Genomic DNA, 15,695 nt, shown 5'->3' with positions numbered 1-15,695 from the left:
AATGTTGGATATGACTAATAAAAAGACCAAACACCAAGTTTGCTTCTTGTGCCTCTGTCTGGCCTGCACGTCTTAGAGAGCATTATGGGTCTGTCTGGCCTGCACATCTTAGAGAGCATTAAGGGTCTGTTTGCCTGCACGTCTTACAGAGCGTTAAGGGTCTGTTGGCCTGCACGTCTTAGAGAGCATTATGGGTCTGTTTGTATCTTTCTTCTCATCTTGGTTTCTTATCCTCTTGGCTTTTCCCCCAGGAGACATGTGTATGATCATAGGTTTTTACCTGTGACTTTTAAAAATTCTCTTTACAGCCCTTGAAATTTTGCAGAATCTTTTAAAATTTGTGCATGAGTTATTTAAGAAGATATTTTTATTTTTGGTTTCACTAACTGGCCATCTAAACTGCCATTTATTTGAATGCATAATATATTATATCATACTATATTAAGACTGTTGATTCTCTCTTGCCCTAATGTGAGCTCATTCTTTTCTAATTGCTGGTCAGGGCCGTGCTTGGGTGTTATTTACTGTGCTGTTAGATGTGTGATGGGCTTTCTAACAGCGACTGTTTCTGTTGGTGCTGTTTAGCAGGACTTAGCTAATGTATAGAATACAGTGCCTTGTATTTTAATTATTTTTGTTTGTTTTAATGATTTTTGTTTATTATTTTATAAAATATATTTTTATTTTATTCTTTCCTTCCCACCAGCTTCTCCTAGACTACCACTTCTCTATCTACTCAACTTTATTCTTTCTCCCTACAGTCTCAAACAAACAAACAAATAAACAAACAACAAACACACAACAAAAACCCCAAGTCAAAACAAACAAACCCCCCAATAAGATAAGCAAAACAAAACAAAAAGCATGCAAAAAAACCATTGTTTTAGTGTTGGCAAACTGCTCCTGGGCTTGGGGCCTGCCTTGGGGTGAATGATCAGTGTCCCCACTTTACAGAATGATATTTTTCCCCTGCAGGTATTAACTATTAATAGTTTCTTGGTTAGTGGTGGAACTTTGTGTTTACCTCTCTGTCTCCAGGTTGGGAATTTTTCCTGGTTTGAACCTGTGCAAGTCTCTTATATGCTGTCAGTATATTCATGTGTTATATTTGTGTTTGTATATTCATGTGTTAGCAGTCTTTTTATGTTTGGAGTCCTTGGAGTCATTAATCACCAGTGGCTTTCTTTCCACCCGTTCTTGCAGGTAAATCTCTGAGCCTTGGAGGGGGTAGGGGTTTGAGGAAGACATCCCATTTAGGGATGTGTGCTCCAAAATCTGTCACTCTCTGCCTGTTGTCCAGGAGTGGGTCGCTGTGCTATCTGCCATCTATTGTGAGAAGAAGCTTCTCTGATGAGGGTTGAGTGAGACCTAATCTATAGGTGCAGCAACATGTCATTTGGAGTCATTTATTCTTGTGCTCTTTTAGCGGTAGTCCTAGATTTTCTACTAGGACCCCATGACCTATCTAGTCTCAGGTTCTTGGCCTCTTTAGCAGTGTCAAATATGGATTCCACCTGATGGAGTGGCCTTAATCCAATCAAAAAATGGCTTGTTACTCCCATAACATTTGTGCCACTAGCTTGTAGGCAGTTGCTGATTTTGGTGGCAGGGTTTGTAATGGGGGGTGGTGGCGGGTATTGATGATTACTTTTTTCTTCAGGTAATATGCAGAATACCTTACTGCACCACGAATTCTAGTCAGTAGATTCCAAGCTTCTAGTTGGTCACCAGCTCAGTTTGTCCAGTTTAGTGTCATAAGTAAGTGTTGTCAGCATTAGAGCCTTACCATCAGCTTGTGGAAGGTAACCAGTAACCTTGGCAATAGCCTGTGGTTTTTAGGTTCAGTTCTATGGGACCCTGTTTGACCAGTGACTCAACAGTATGTAACCCATTCCTAGCCCTGGGATGTATTTCAGTTCTTAATGTAGGAAGCTACTTCTCTTTAGTTCCAACAAATGAAGATGTGAGTAATTGTCAGTAGGACAGAAAGGTGCTGGAGAGGGTCTCCTGAGCCCCGCACAGTGATGCTGTGGAGCCTGCTCTTTACCTGACTGTTCTGCAGCTCTGAGCTTCGGTACTGTTACAAGTTTCCCCCTGTATTCATTTACTGCTGTTGCTTCTGTCTCCATGACCCTTTGTGTGTCCTCCAGGCTCTGTTCCTATAGTGAGTGCAGAATTCTAGCACACGCAGTCTCTGTGTTTTTGGAGTGCATCCTGGGTATATGCTTGGCAAAGGTGGGGCAGTAGATTTATAAAAAGTGGTATGTTCCCCGAACACTGATTCTTAACAAGAAGTTGTCAGAGGAGTATATCTCCACTGTGTTTACAGAAGTGAATAAACATTTTGAGACGAAGTTGGAGACATAATTCTCTTCAGAAGAATGCTTAGGCTCTTTTTTGCCAAGTTGTCCAGATTAAAGTAATAGGAGATGGTGAGAAATCTTCCTTCCAGGCAGGGTTGGAAGAGCTTGGAGCCATAATTGCTCTAGACTGGCATATTACCTGGTGCGCAGTGGGGCCTTCTGAAAGTCTTGTCAGTGATGAAAGACCAAGTGGTTTGCATGTGCAGTCTACTGTTCTGCCAGAATTCCTTCACGTTACATAAGGCAGGCTTGTAGCAGGGAATGACTCTCAGAAGCCGAAGGAGAAAATGTTCGGCCAGTGGGTGCCGTGTGCACGCTCCTGCTACTCTCTAGAACTTTAAGCACTGGGAAGCAGGTGCCTCATTCCTCCTTGATCACATACATGTCTACACTCAATTGTTTAAGTCAGAGTTAGTTTCCGTAGCAGCGGGTGAGTTTGCCCTTTTATGCTTTTCTTAGTGAAACACTTAGCATAGGTGAGCCAGAATGGCTAGGTGTTTTGGAAAGTTTCCTTGTATTCCTTTAATTTCTTGGGGCTCAATGCTACTCAGGAAGAAGGGAGTTGGGATGGTTGTACTTTGTGTGTAGCTCTGTCACTCCCATCTGGCATAGTGCCTGGTTTTACCCAGGCTTTTGGTACACCTGCTTTCTGCCTCTGAGTGCCTTTTCCAGCCGTCTTGGTCAGACCTTAGCTGAAGGATGCGGGCATTTTAGTTCACATGTGGTGTTGGCTTTATTTCTACATCTTTGTTGAGATCTGCTTACTTTGGATTGTGATGCAATGGCAATATGACACATGTACCTGTCCCCTTGGCTACTGAAGAAGCCTGGGTTCTAGTGAAGCCTCACAGCTAGCTTCTTTTATTGTCAATATCTGTTCTCCTAGGAGCTTGAGCTTATACTGCATAGTAGTTACTGAAGAGGATACGTGTATGTTAGTCGTGGGCCATGGCAGCCTTTCCTTTAGAGACAATCTAAGATGGCTTTGACTTATGCAGGTGTATGAGGCTGTGATAGAGAATCTTTTCCTCTTGGTAAGGAATGCAAACCTACATAGTTAAAGGAATGAGTGTTTGCCTGCTGCCTTGACTTGTTTTCATGGCTATTGTTCTGCTTTATGTGATTTTTTTTTTTTTTTTTTTTTTTTTTTTTTTTTTGTGCTATGACGAAAAGACAAAGGCAGGTGAGGTGTATACAGGACCTGTGGACTCCTGGAAGCACTGGGTGGTAACTGGCTGGCCGAGCTCAGTGATCCTCAGAATTCTTGCTGAAGGCAGTGTGTCCCCTCCTCTTAGACTGGCACTCCTTTTAGTCAGAAGAAAGGCAGTGCGGATGTCGCGGTGAAGAAGAAAGGTTGAGTAGAGGCAGAAAGCCGCCTGGGAGTGGGTGGGACTGTGGGGGATTTGTTACAGTTTGTTGTGTGCCATGGGAGCGGTGGGCATGTGATGCAGAGGGATGTGGGAACAGGTGCAGTGGGAGGCCTCGCTTGGGAGCTGAGACATTGCTTTGTAGACTGCATGGCGTCAGCAAAAAGCCTTGCAAACACTAGCTGTGGGATGGGCGCTGACTGTTTGGGGGAAGCTCCTCGTAGCTGGGCACTGGAAGGTGGATGGCAAGAATGGAAGCAAAGACAGTTAAGGGCCTTTCGATGGGCTCCTAGCCCTGGTTCCAAATCTCGGGTTTTTTGCCTCGTGCTTGTGTATATTGCTGGGTCTGGTGGTTCAGGCTTGCTGTCCTAGTTCTTTGGGCAGTGGAGGCAGGAGGATCATAAGGCCTGCCTGAACTATAGTATGAGTTTCAGGGCAGCCTGAGCAACTTAGAATAGACCTTGTTTCAAAATGAAAAGTAAGATGAGGGTTGTGGTACAGCTCACTTGGTGCAGCACCTCCCTGGGAAGCACTGGGCCTGGTCTCCTTCTGTTTTACCAGTTTATAAGTTACTCATTTGTAAATGGAAGATCATAGATAAAATTTATACTGCACATGAAGATTAAATGAGATTTTATCTTTAAACTATTTGGCATAGAATAAGTAATCAATAAACGATTACCTCTTTTTCTTTCACTTTTCCCTCTTTTAGTCAAAGAATTGAATTCTACAAAAGGCAGTCAAGTTCCCCAACAACCTCTTTTGGTACCAAAATTATGCAGATTCTGTGGATGCCTTATTTTTCTTTTAATTAAACATCTCAAAATCACAGTTAATTCAGGCTTATAAAAATCATGTTTAAATTCATGTTGGCTTGACAGAAGAAACATCATGGTAGAAGAAACATGCTGAGGGGATCCAAGTGGCCCTGTGTGATCGTGTCATTTCCCTAGTTGAGAATAGTCACCCCTCCAGCACCACACGACGAGCACATTATCTGTTCCCAAGTAAAATCCTTGAAATCCTTACTTGTAAAAGAAGCATGGTGGGTGGTAAATTCTGTGTATTAAAGTTATAAGAGGCTAAGCAGTTGAGGGTGAAAACACCAAGGCTGGAAAGAGGAAAACCAAGTGCACTTTTTTCTTAAAGGAGGGAGGAAGGAATGCAGTGTTAAAATTAAGGAAAATTATTAAAATAGATAAAGCTGTAATTCAGATGTGAAATGCTTGAGTTATCGGCACCTTATATATTTAAGTATAGTGTTGGAGATATGAGGTTAAAAATTGTAGCAATTTAAGTAAAAATTCCCTTTGTTCTTAGTCACAGTTTGTGGCTGTGCTAAATGTAGTTTAACAGAGCATCTGCTTCTGAGGCCCAGGGCAGGCGACGGCACTCATGATTAGGAAAAGGGCTTTCTGTCCACAGTATTCCTGTTTCATATGAGAGTCTTCTGAAAGTCTGAAATCATACTGCCCATTTAGATGTTGGGAGTTGCAGAAGGGGTTATCCGAGCCTTACCCTGAAAGACTGACAGATTTCCTGTGATAGCATTTGAAAAAAGCATTTGCCTTTGTCTGATGGTAATGAAACCAGCCTCATACTCATTAAGCAGTTTAGTTTGTAAAGTGCTTTGACATGTTTTCTACTTAATATTTGTACATAGCGAAAGCTTTTAAGGAAAGTTGGCCTGTTTACCCATCTCCCCACTTCTCTCTTTCCAGAGTATTGATAATTCAAAGACTAAATGTGTTCATGGTTTGAGTCTCGGGGTACTTTTCTTAGGTTTAAGGAACCTGTGATTACGTCTCTACCTTCTTTCACCCCTTTCAGTCACCGGGCGACAGATCCCGTTCCCACTGACTTTTGGGAATACGTTTGTGTATAATTACACAAGTGATACTGCACAGAGAGACTTTTACGCACTTGTCCCATTGCTCAGTTCTATCCCTGTGAACTTGGAGTGACCCCAAGCATGTGTTCCGAGTGTACTTTGCACTACTGATGTGGAGAGAGCAATGGCATTACAAAGTCCACAGACTGGGCTTGGGCGTGGAAGCTTTGCTCTGTGAGAGGGCAGAGGGCATTGGCATGCCCTGAAGCACCTTGACTTGTTTTCCTGTGAAGAGGGATCTCTGGCCATGTGTGTGGTGGGGTTAGTGAAATGTGACGCAGAGAAAAGCCTTCCTGCTGGTGGTGGTAGCGTTAGCCTTTAGAGCTTTAACTGCTGTGTGCATTCTTAGGCATCCTGTTAACTCTACAACCATCTTTGGGATGCTGGCCTTCTATACGCTACTCTCGTTGGAATTACAAACAAAAATACCTAGTTAGTTGATTGCAAAGTTTTGAAATGTACTCAATAACTAGGATTTTAATTACCATAACAAGTCACTGAAGTACCTAAGCCATTTTTCCTAGCTAGGATGTAGGTTTTAAATAAAACTGCCATTAGGGAAGAGAGCAGCAGAGCTAGACCAAAAGAAATAAAATAACTTTTCTTGGTGATGAATCTTGTTTTTAAAGATGCCCAAACTTACCTAACTAAACAAATCATAGTTATGTGTCTAAACTGAATGCACTTATCCTTTGGGACTTCACACAACTTGGAAGAAAAAGTTCCGTAGGTAAGTAAATACCAGTAAATGACATGGTCCACTTTCAGAGATTGGGGTGTAGGTTACCATGGACACAGAAGAAGAACGGCATGACTCTGCTCGCCACAATGCCTTATTATAAGGCTTATGTGTCCTAGGACTTTATCTCTTAGTTTTCAGTTTCTTTAAAGTCTTAACAGAAATATTTGTAACCTTTCAGCATTAATAAGAAAATGAATATACCTTCTTCTATAAGCTGACATTTCAGATGCCTTTATTTGATTAAAAACCATTTGGGGTTAAGCACTAACTATAACATTTGAGCGTTTTTCCTCCCCTCTTTTTTCCTTTTAAATGACAGTGAAAACTAAAATGTTACCCTAAGTGGCCAGATGGTGGACCGTGGCCCTTTTTAACAATTGTGAGTTAAAAAGTGGTATTTCTGTCCATAAGTGATCCTTGTCTTTTATATTCCCTTTAAGATTAAGCATTCCTCCTGTTCTGGTGCTTAAATATGACAAGAGTATTTTAGTGTCTCTATCTTGCAGAGGAACCATGTTTTTAACCTACCTTAGGAACACACACACAACTACTGCCATTAATTTGAAGATTTCCAATCAGCCTTCAGCAGCGTGCCCTGCCCTAAGGGAGTTCCTGATAGCTGGGATTTCTGTAGAAGAATGTGATGTTAGTCCAGCTTCTGTGCTGATTACTATGTGAGGTGTCCTAATTCAGCGGTTCACGTCTATCTGCCTGTATGACACAGCCCTGCTGCAGAAACAGAGGCAAAATTGACTTTATTCTCATTATACTCATGCTCCCTTTTAGGTTCTGCAGCCAAACAATGTCTTGGAAATTAATTAGGCCCACTGAGGGTGGGATGAAAGAACAAGATGGCGGTGATTCCTCACCAGAAGTTAATAGTTTAGTATGTTCCATGCTGCAGCCAAGACCCAGCCAACCCAGAGCTCCATTTTGCTGTCCACAGTAGGACCTATCTATGGTCCTGTTGAAAAAGGGTGTACTTACCTTTTAGAAAAAAGACATTTATTAAATGGTGTCTTTAAACTTCTGTGGGGAAACTGAGACTTTGCTTGTTTTTGAATCTTGTATAATTTAAATGGACTCGTAGTACAAATCAACTTTTTTGGGGGTGGTGGCACTTCCCCTCTCCTTTTTCTTCTGGTTTTTTGAGACAGGGTTTCTTTGTTTCCTTGGCAATCCTAGATCTAGTTCTGTAGATTAGGCTGGCCTTGAACTCACAGATAGATCTGCCTGCTTCTGCCTCCTGAGTGCTGGGATTAAATGCATGTACCACCATGCCCAGCTGGGGTAGGGGGTGCTTTAAGACCAGGTCCCATGAAGTAGCCCAGGCTGGTTTTGAACTCATCCTAGTCCTTACACTTAGCCACATACATGGGCTGGGTTTGCAGGCATGTGCAACCATGCTGTAAGGCTTCAAAATTAAGTGATTGTTGAGTTTTGCATGTCCTGTTAAGTGAATTGGATGCTGAATTATTGTTTGAAGAACGCACTATAAAGAATACTTGGAGAGAACAGCTTCATTTAATACCCAGTTTTTAATGCTCGGTTTCCTGAGACTCTTTACCCCTCTCTTTAAGGTTCCTCTGTATAGAAACCTTTCTTTTGTTTATTCTTCTTGTATTCTTAGTCCCTGGCACATAATAAGTGCTTTAGTGATTTGTTTGAATGTAAGCAGTTAGGATGTAAACCAGTTTTGAAAAAAATTTTTTTTCGATGGATTTTGGCAGTTGCTGGTATAATTAAAGTGTAGCCCTTGAGCTATGTGTGCTTCTCCTGAGCATATCCAGAATGTGATGGTGTGCCCCTGACAGCACCTTGGTCAGAGCCATTGTCGTCCTTGTGTGCCTGGGCTGCTGTGTCTGCCTGTCCCCTGGCCTACCTTCTCCCGGAATTGCTGAGCGCTCCTGTTGTCCCACAGGAGCCACAGACTGCTCTTCATTTTGAAGCTTTCCCGTGGTTTCTTTTCTTGAGATGGAGGACTTCTGTGCCCTCTTCATCACTTTACACAGCAGCCCAACCTTGTCCTGCCTGGAATATTTCTCTTGACGACAGTCCAGCGGGGGCTACAGTTGTTCTCTACATGCCACACTGCCGTAACATAACAAGTGCATGCCACGACCTGACAGCGCTGTAGGTCACATGTCCATTCAAAGTAGGCCCGAGCCAGCCAAGATGAAGTTCCCCTCCGGAGGCTTGGAGGCGGAGTGTGCCCTCATCTGCTCTGCATGCTAGAGGCTGACTGTGAAGATGCTGTGAGTTCTGGACAGGGGGACTTTCCCACTCCCTTCATTGCAAGAGTCATTGTTAACCCTCTGCACCCACCTGGGTGATACAGGACAATCTAATGTTTAGAGATAAATTGGTTTGCAATCTTAACTCCCCTTGCTGTGTAACAGGACAGACGCACAGACTGAGAGCAGTGGGGTGTGGGCATCTTGGAGGGCATTATTCTCCACACACAGCAGCCAGGTCACTTCTTTTTGAAATCTTGGCTTAACACATTTTTTCTTTGCAGTGAGATTTGCTGTTCATTACTTGAGACTACCACCATTGCCCACGTTCTCAACACCACGCCCTCTGCTCTACGTTTCCTTAATTTCAAAGGATGCTTTCTCTAATATACCACTCTCCTGTATGTCCCCTTCTGGCCCAGCTCTTCATATCTCCTGGTGTGTGTGTGTGTGTGTGTGTGTGTGTGTGTGTGTGTGTGTACACACACGCACACGCCCTGGTACTTTCTTCTTCTTGCAGTCACTTCCTCCAGTGCCTAAAGCTTTCCCTAGATCCTAGGAGATACTTGCGGCTGTCTGTTGGATGAGCAGGATGGAAAGGGTGAGCAAGTCTTTCTAATTGGCTCTTTATTTTCCCACTGACTAACATGATTGACTGTAATAAGCTTAGAACAAAGGGATGGATTTGGGGCCCTGCACTCATCTTAATCCACAAACCTTAAAGCCTTTAATCCTGCCCGCTCCGGAACTCCAAACCTACAGACTGGCATCTAGAGAGATTTAACTTGTGTATTGAAGCTGTAAAGGGCCAACAGATAGTCCTAGCTGCTAAAGAAAGTTTCTTGTGGTATTCCTGTAGCTGGTTGGTCTTCTGTTACCCTTGAGGCCAAATATCTGAGTCTGACATTGAGGAATTCATGGAGCTTATGAGATAAAGTGGTGGGAGGTTGAGTAGAGAGTTGTCTGGAGTTTTCATGATCCAGGGGATTCCATAAAGCTTAAAGACCAATTACTGTTTAGGACCTGTGAGAGAAAGAGGTTTAACGAGAACATACCAACTGTTTATCCTTTTACCTCATGGGTTCTTTCTGTGACTTAAAAGCTTGACTGAATATTCTCTTGTTGACGTCAACAAATCCAGCAATGGATCACGAACACGTCACTGTAATGATTACAACAGGAATGATAGTGCGTTCACTGCAGGAATGGTGACCCCTCCATCCTCAGGCTCGTTACTCGGCTGTCATCATCCTACTTTATGTGTTCCAGTTTCTGATGCTGACTTCGCTGAAGGGGGAGGTGTTTGGTCAGGATTGTACCCTTGCCCCCAGCTTTATCCTTTAAAGTTTAGAGATACGTGCCTTCTTTCCACCTCGTAACTTGAACTTGGTGCTTAGAGGAAATCTTAATGTACCAAGGGAAGAGGATACCACATGGATTCTGCCCTGGTGGTGCACATCTGGAGGTATTGAAATCTCCTAGCCCCAAGTGAGTGCGGAGTCCAAGGTCATTGTATCTAAGCTGGATACTTTAGTCTGAGAGAGATGCTGGTCTTTGCCTCTAGCCATGATTTTTTTTAAGAGACAATCATTTTTATTTACCTAGCATTCCTAGCCAGTATCAAATTAAAACCATTTAAGACCTGTAACTTAAGAATAATGGGTTACTGCGTTTCCTCTGTATCAAAATCTATTTTCTCTTTGCATTTACTCTTGGCTTTTGACCATTTTGCTAAGTAGTCCCTAAATCCCATATGGTCTGTCTCTATAACTGTACTGCACAGAGGCATGGAACTTACCTGTGCCATGTTTCAGGCTTTGTTTTGACTTTTGAGCTTTTATAGGTGGCAAGTTGAAATGACAGGTTCTTGAGACAAAAATCACACAACTGATCACTTCAAAGATAAATGGTTTCCTTTGCTGAGCCCTGTAACGGGAATTTGGATTTCAGTGGGTGAGGGTGGCTGGTGAAATGTATCCAAAATGGAAAGTATGCTTTCATTGTTATGTTTATTGTGAAATACTTGAGTTGGGGCAGAAAAGCAAGCTATTGAATTTGCCCATGTTAAGGATGGTGTGTACCCTTTCAGTCCCTAATTTTTGAAGAAAGTGCTCTTGTTCTTTCCTTGTACTGATCGCTGGGATTTTAGAGAAGACTCATGAGCAAAGGAAAAGAGTAGGGCATTGGGCTTGTTTGGGGGGACAAAGAGGCTCGGATGCTCAAGGCTGACAGTAGTAAAGGATGCAGGGTGCTCACCGTCTGTATCTAATATCTAGTGTTTGATCTGACAGGCAGGAGGCAGCTGTTGGTGGTTTAGGTAAAGCTCCCTGGGAAAGTTAATGTGACTTAGGATGAGGAAGGACCTTTGGAGAGGCTGTAAGTAACTTAGTGCTGCTTTGGGGGAAGTATGAGCCCAGGTCAGGTTTACTTAGCTCCCAACCCCCTTAATGCAGTGGTAGTTACTATATCTCCAGGCTTAGCTCATGATAGACCAGTGCTGTACCACTGTGCCAAAGTTCCTAGCCTTGCAACTGGTATGAGGATGGTAAACATAGCAGTGGAGTGGGATGTTAGGGCAGACTGAACCAGCGCACTAGGAGCTCTGGAATGGTCATTTCAGCATGATGCTATGCCTGACGTGCACAGGTCTGGTCTCCATATCAGGTGGTATTTAGACATCAGAATCCTTTTTTCCCAGCTCAGTCATAACACCAGGTGAACTTAAATGAGATTCTCAGGATTTTTAAAGTTTTTTGTTTTTTGTTTTTAACTAGAGTCTGTCTTACATGGTGGCTGTCTGGAAGAGGTTTTAAAATAGCAAAGAAGCTGATTACCTTAGTTTACAGAATGTTTTTGCTGTTGTTTTGTTTTTACCCGGGGAGCTGACAAAATGGAGACGCTTCATGGTTTTCTATGTGGTTGTGAAACGGTTGGGCCAGTTTGACTTTTCATCTTCTTCCTGTTGCCAGATAGCAGAAATAAAGGGATAGTTTTGATCTCAGATCTCCACTACTGTAAGAACCTGTTGGTGCAGAAGTACACAGTAATCTTAGCATGAAGTACATATAATTGAAAGAAACAAAAAAAGGAGGAGGGGAGAGAAAAAAAATAAAGGTGGAAAGCTTTAGTGCGTGTTGTAGCTAAATTATACAACCATGAAAAGATAAAGCTCCCTTCTTCCCTCCTGTGTGACCCCTGCTCCTGTCAAAGTGTTCCTCACCATTATCGCTTGTAACTCAATGCGCGTATAGAATATTTTGGATTGATCTATGAAAGCGCCTTTTTGTAAGTTAGTGTGCTGAGAATAACAGGACAAAAGCAGTCTGGATTGGCACAGTTGATGTCTAAATTAAGAGGTGAACATATATGAAACATTATTTTTCTAAGCCTCAGAATTAATGGCTCTGTTTCAGTGGAATACAGCCTTTCCCCCCCACTCCTTTCCAAAGTGCCCCAGAGCCAGTGGATTCTATAAATAGTGCACAGCCGGGTTGTCTGGTAGACTTGAGTGGAGCAGAATCACCTGTCCTTAAGTGAAGGGGAGGCAGCTTTGCATTTTTAGTAACGGAATTGTTGGCCAGCATAAAGGTAAGGGCCATGTGAGCAACTTATTTATAACTTCCTATAGAGGTGTGCGAGAGGAGAGACTGTCTGGGTGCTGGGAATGTAACTGCGGTGGAGTTGGTTACCATCAGCAGCCTTCCCAGCTCAGTCGGGGTTCAGTAGCGACTGCTCATGGCCCTGGGGCCTTGCAAAGGAGGGGTGTCAGTGGATCAGCTCGTTAGTGCCTCTCTCCTATGGAATATAGGGAATGAGGCCATTAAATCAGGCTTTACCCGTGACTTTAGGTAATATTTGGATATTAACTCCTGAATGGATCCCGGACATAACAGTTGGCTTGGTTTAACCTGTTGGGTGTGGTTGTCCTGCCCAGAGTTGGGCTCTTGGCAAACTGTTTCCTGGACATAGAGCACTTTACTCTGTCTTAGGTTAAGTTTAACTGTAAGATAAAGACAGCAGGGTCAGAATGAATTCCCTGGCTACAGTGCGGGAAAGGAAGAGCAGTGAGGCATTTGCATGCATCGTCCACCAAGGGGTCTTTAAACCTTTCCACAGGTGCGGGAGTCTGCTCCGTGGTCACAGCCCGTGTGATTGATGTACACAGTTAGGCTCTTAACACCGACATTGAAGTGGTAGATTACTAAAACAAAAGGAGATTTTCTTTTTTCAGCCTTGCTTTGTTTGTTGTCTCTGACCCGAGCTTTCCTATTGTTATGCTGGTCATATATAGCTAAAAAGTAAACTTTGGCTTTTGGGCCGCTATCAGTTTTGTTCAGTTTCCAGGCAAGGTGAAGGCAGGGATAAAGGACTTGCCGATGCTATTGGAGGCCCCGCGACACACTCATTCCAAAGCATGCTGGGCCCACAATTTATATGTTATAAAAACGTTCACTTGATTTCATTCACGGACAAAGCTGACATCCCATACAGTCATTACTCAAAAAAAAAAAAAAAAAAAAAAAAAAAAAGCTATTTATTGGTCTAGTTATTTCACTTGAACCATGCTGGTTTCCTGCTTCTTCCCTATACATGAACAGTTCTTGGGGAAGCTGGCAGACACTGATTTGACTGTAGTGGCAGAACAACTTCAGGGGTTTTTGATTCTCTTTTAATATGAAGTCCCAGAATTAAAGGATCATTTGCAGTATATAATGTAACAGTGTGGGCAAATACAGCTTCGCTTAATGCCCCTTTGATATTTAGGAGAGAGGGTGCTTTTATGCAAAACAATCACTTTATGAAGCGCTTGACTGCTTTTCTCACTAAAATCTCACATTTCCTCCCTTCTCCCACATTCATAAGAGAGGACTGCATGTAGTATTTTCATTTTATTTTTTTTCTTTAATTTTTGAAGCGGAATTTAGGGTAGTTTTTAAAGATGGATGCCAAGATAACTAGGTAATACTGTTTTAAAGTCAGGCTCTTAATTATAAATACTTACATTTATGCAAGAAAACTACATGTTAAAATAAAATTGGAAAGATTAGATTGGAATTGCCTCAAAATTCAATTAAGCCCCACTGCATGGACGTGCTGCGACTATGAAGACATTCACTGTAATCTGTGCAAGCTGACGTGTTGCATTCATTACCTTGCTCTACTCTAACGTACGGTACTTTTTGTGTCCATATTGCAGACGGCAACTCCAAACTAACATGGCAGTCAGACTGTGTGATGTGGCCTCTCTGCTTAGAAGCGGTTCGTGGGCAGCAGAGCCTTGGACCGGGGTCTGTGGGATTTTTCTTAAATTCTGTAGGCTACTTTTTTTTTAGCATGTTGCAGAAGTGCCGAGGCCATACCAAACACTTGAACCTTTAATTTGGCTACTCATTCTTGCCTACTATGGTATGGCCATCATTAAGGATTGAAAGCACATTGCAATTTTAACTGTGGTGGTGTATGTAGATCAGAACCGTGCTGTTATATGTAACTGAAATGATCAAAATTAGGATTTTAGTGCAGACTCAAAAGAGTGACAAGCTTTTTTTAAAAACAAAAACAAAAACAAAAACAAAAGTTTTGGTATGGTCTGAATACTAAGTTACCGTAATTCTTTACATTCTGTTTACTATGTATTTTTTTGGTTACTACATTTTGAAGTTGTTTACAATTCCTGATGCTAAAAAAATTTTGAAATTGTAAATCTGGCTGAAAAATATTTGCCCAGTAACTGTTGGAAGACTGTGTATTCTGTGAACAGTTGTGTTGAGCCTATCAATGGAATATGCATTATTTGGAAAATATAGCACATTAGTATCGTTTTATTCAGAGCAGATGGTCCTATAGCTGAGAGATGCTGTGATTTTCAGTGCACACAGCCTACTACAGCTGTTCACTTGAATGTTGGCTTAGGAGCTCATTCTTGCCACCTGAACATGGAAATAAATGTGCAATTAAGTGAGAGTGTTTGTTGTCCTTACTGCACCCTGCTAATTTCAGTCAGTGAACATTGATACTTCACACATCATCCCGATGAGCTCTAGCCCAAACCTCACATTTGGGCTTCTTGTACTTTGTGTGCGTACCCTTACTTTTGAATGGTGGTTTATTTTAATGGGCCTTGGCCCTCCCTCTTGTAGTTCATTGTTTTTATAGTTACTGAGCAGAGGTAGCCTTACGGGAATTTTGCTGTGAAAAGAGTAATTTACAACTAACCCACAAACTGGAACAGTCACACTTTTATTAGAAAATCTGAAGTCCCCCTTCTCATTTTTCAAGTAATTTGTCAGTTATAATCTCTTGAAATATTTTGATTATTTTTATTTCATACAGATGTCCAAAGATTTCTTTATTATCCTTTCCTTTCTTAAGTATTCACTGAGAATACCTGCCCAAGAATAGTAGTTTAAATCTTGAGGTTGGAGGGGAGTTTGTTTCTTTGGGAAAAAATTAAAACTATTGAAAGGTTATAGGTTTTCTAACTCCTCTGGCCTGAGTCCATTTTTATCCTTATCGCACTGCTGGCTCTGTCCCTCACCAGTCTGAATCTGGTCAGGTGACCGGTCTGTCTGGTGCTGCTTTCTTATGTAAACATCTCTTAGCAATAGAGATTTTGTATCCATAGTTGTACCTTTTATTTTTTTCTTAGGCAATTTGCTTTTGAAAAGTCTTTTTCCCCATTCCCTTATAACCATCCCTCTTTCCCCTCCACTTTGCTTTTTTCTTTAATCAAGTTCTTTGCCTTTCCCACATTAAGGCCTCCTGAAGCTAGCATGCCATCACTTGGAGCTGTGAGGGTTGACCAGTTCTTTGGGGAGCTGTGAGGTGTATTGGATGAGACAGAGTGCAGTCTTTCTGTTGATGCTTTGATTTTGGATTCCCCCATAGTCTTGATGTCCAAAGTGGGACAGTTACTGGAAAACACTTTTGGAAAGTTTTGGGGGCTGTAGTTTGTGACTCTTTTGTTCAAAGCCCATCAGATTGCTTTTTAGGGAACTATATCCAAAATTGTATAATAAGTGATTTTTAGAGTAGTTGGAAAAGTTTGAGACAATTTTTCCCAACTCTCTTTATTCTTCTGTTGTTTGGTTTATGGCA

At 42.1% G+C, this 15,695-nt stretch overlaps 1 protein-coding gene across 21 annotated transcripts in view; it reads left to right on the top strand.

Moving 5' to 3' along the window:
- Elavl2 (ELAV like RNA binding protein 2) overlaps nucleotides 1-15,695 on the top strand; it is a 155,240-nt gene that overhangs the window by 73,935 nt on the left and 65,610 nt on the right. For 13 of the 21 annotated variants that reach the window (XM_051164158.1, XM_051164139.1, XM_051164093.1 and 10 more), the window contains exon 2: nucleotides 13,795-13,885. The exons of 4 other annotated variants lie outside the window; for them this stretch is intronic. In XM_051164158.1, coding sequence (XP_051020115.1) covers nucleotides 13,814-13,885 — 72 coding nt within the window. In that variant the 5' untranslated portion in view covers nucleotides 13,795-13,813. Of the gene's footprint in view, nucleotides 1-13,794; nucleotides 13,911-15,695 lie in introns of all 21 variants that reach the window. 4 more of the 21 variants (XM_051164108.1, XM_051164123.1, XM_051164115.1 and 1 more) reach the window with 1 other exon arrangement.

This window comes from Acomys russatus, chromosome 2 (genome assembly GCF_903995435.1).
Source record: "Acomys russatus chromosome 2, mAcoRus1.1, whole genome shotgun sequence".
In the NCBI taxonomy this organism is placed as follows: Eukaryota; Metazoa; Chordata; class Mammalia; order Rodentia; family Muridae; genus Acomys; species Acomys russatus.
Note: the sequence above shows the minus strand (reverse complement) of the source record. Positions and strands in the feature narration are given on the sequence as shown.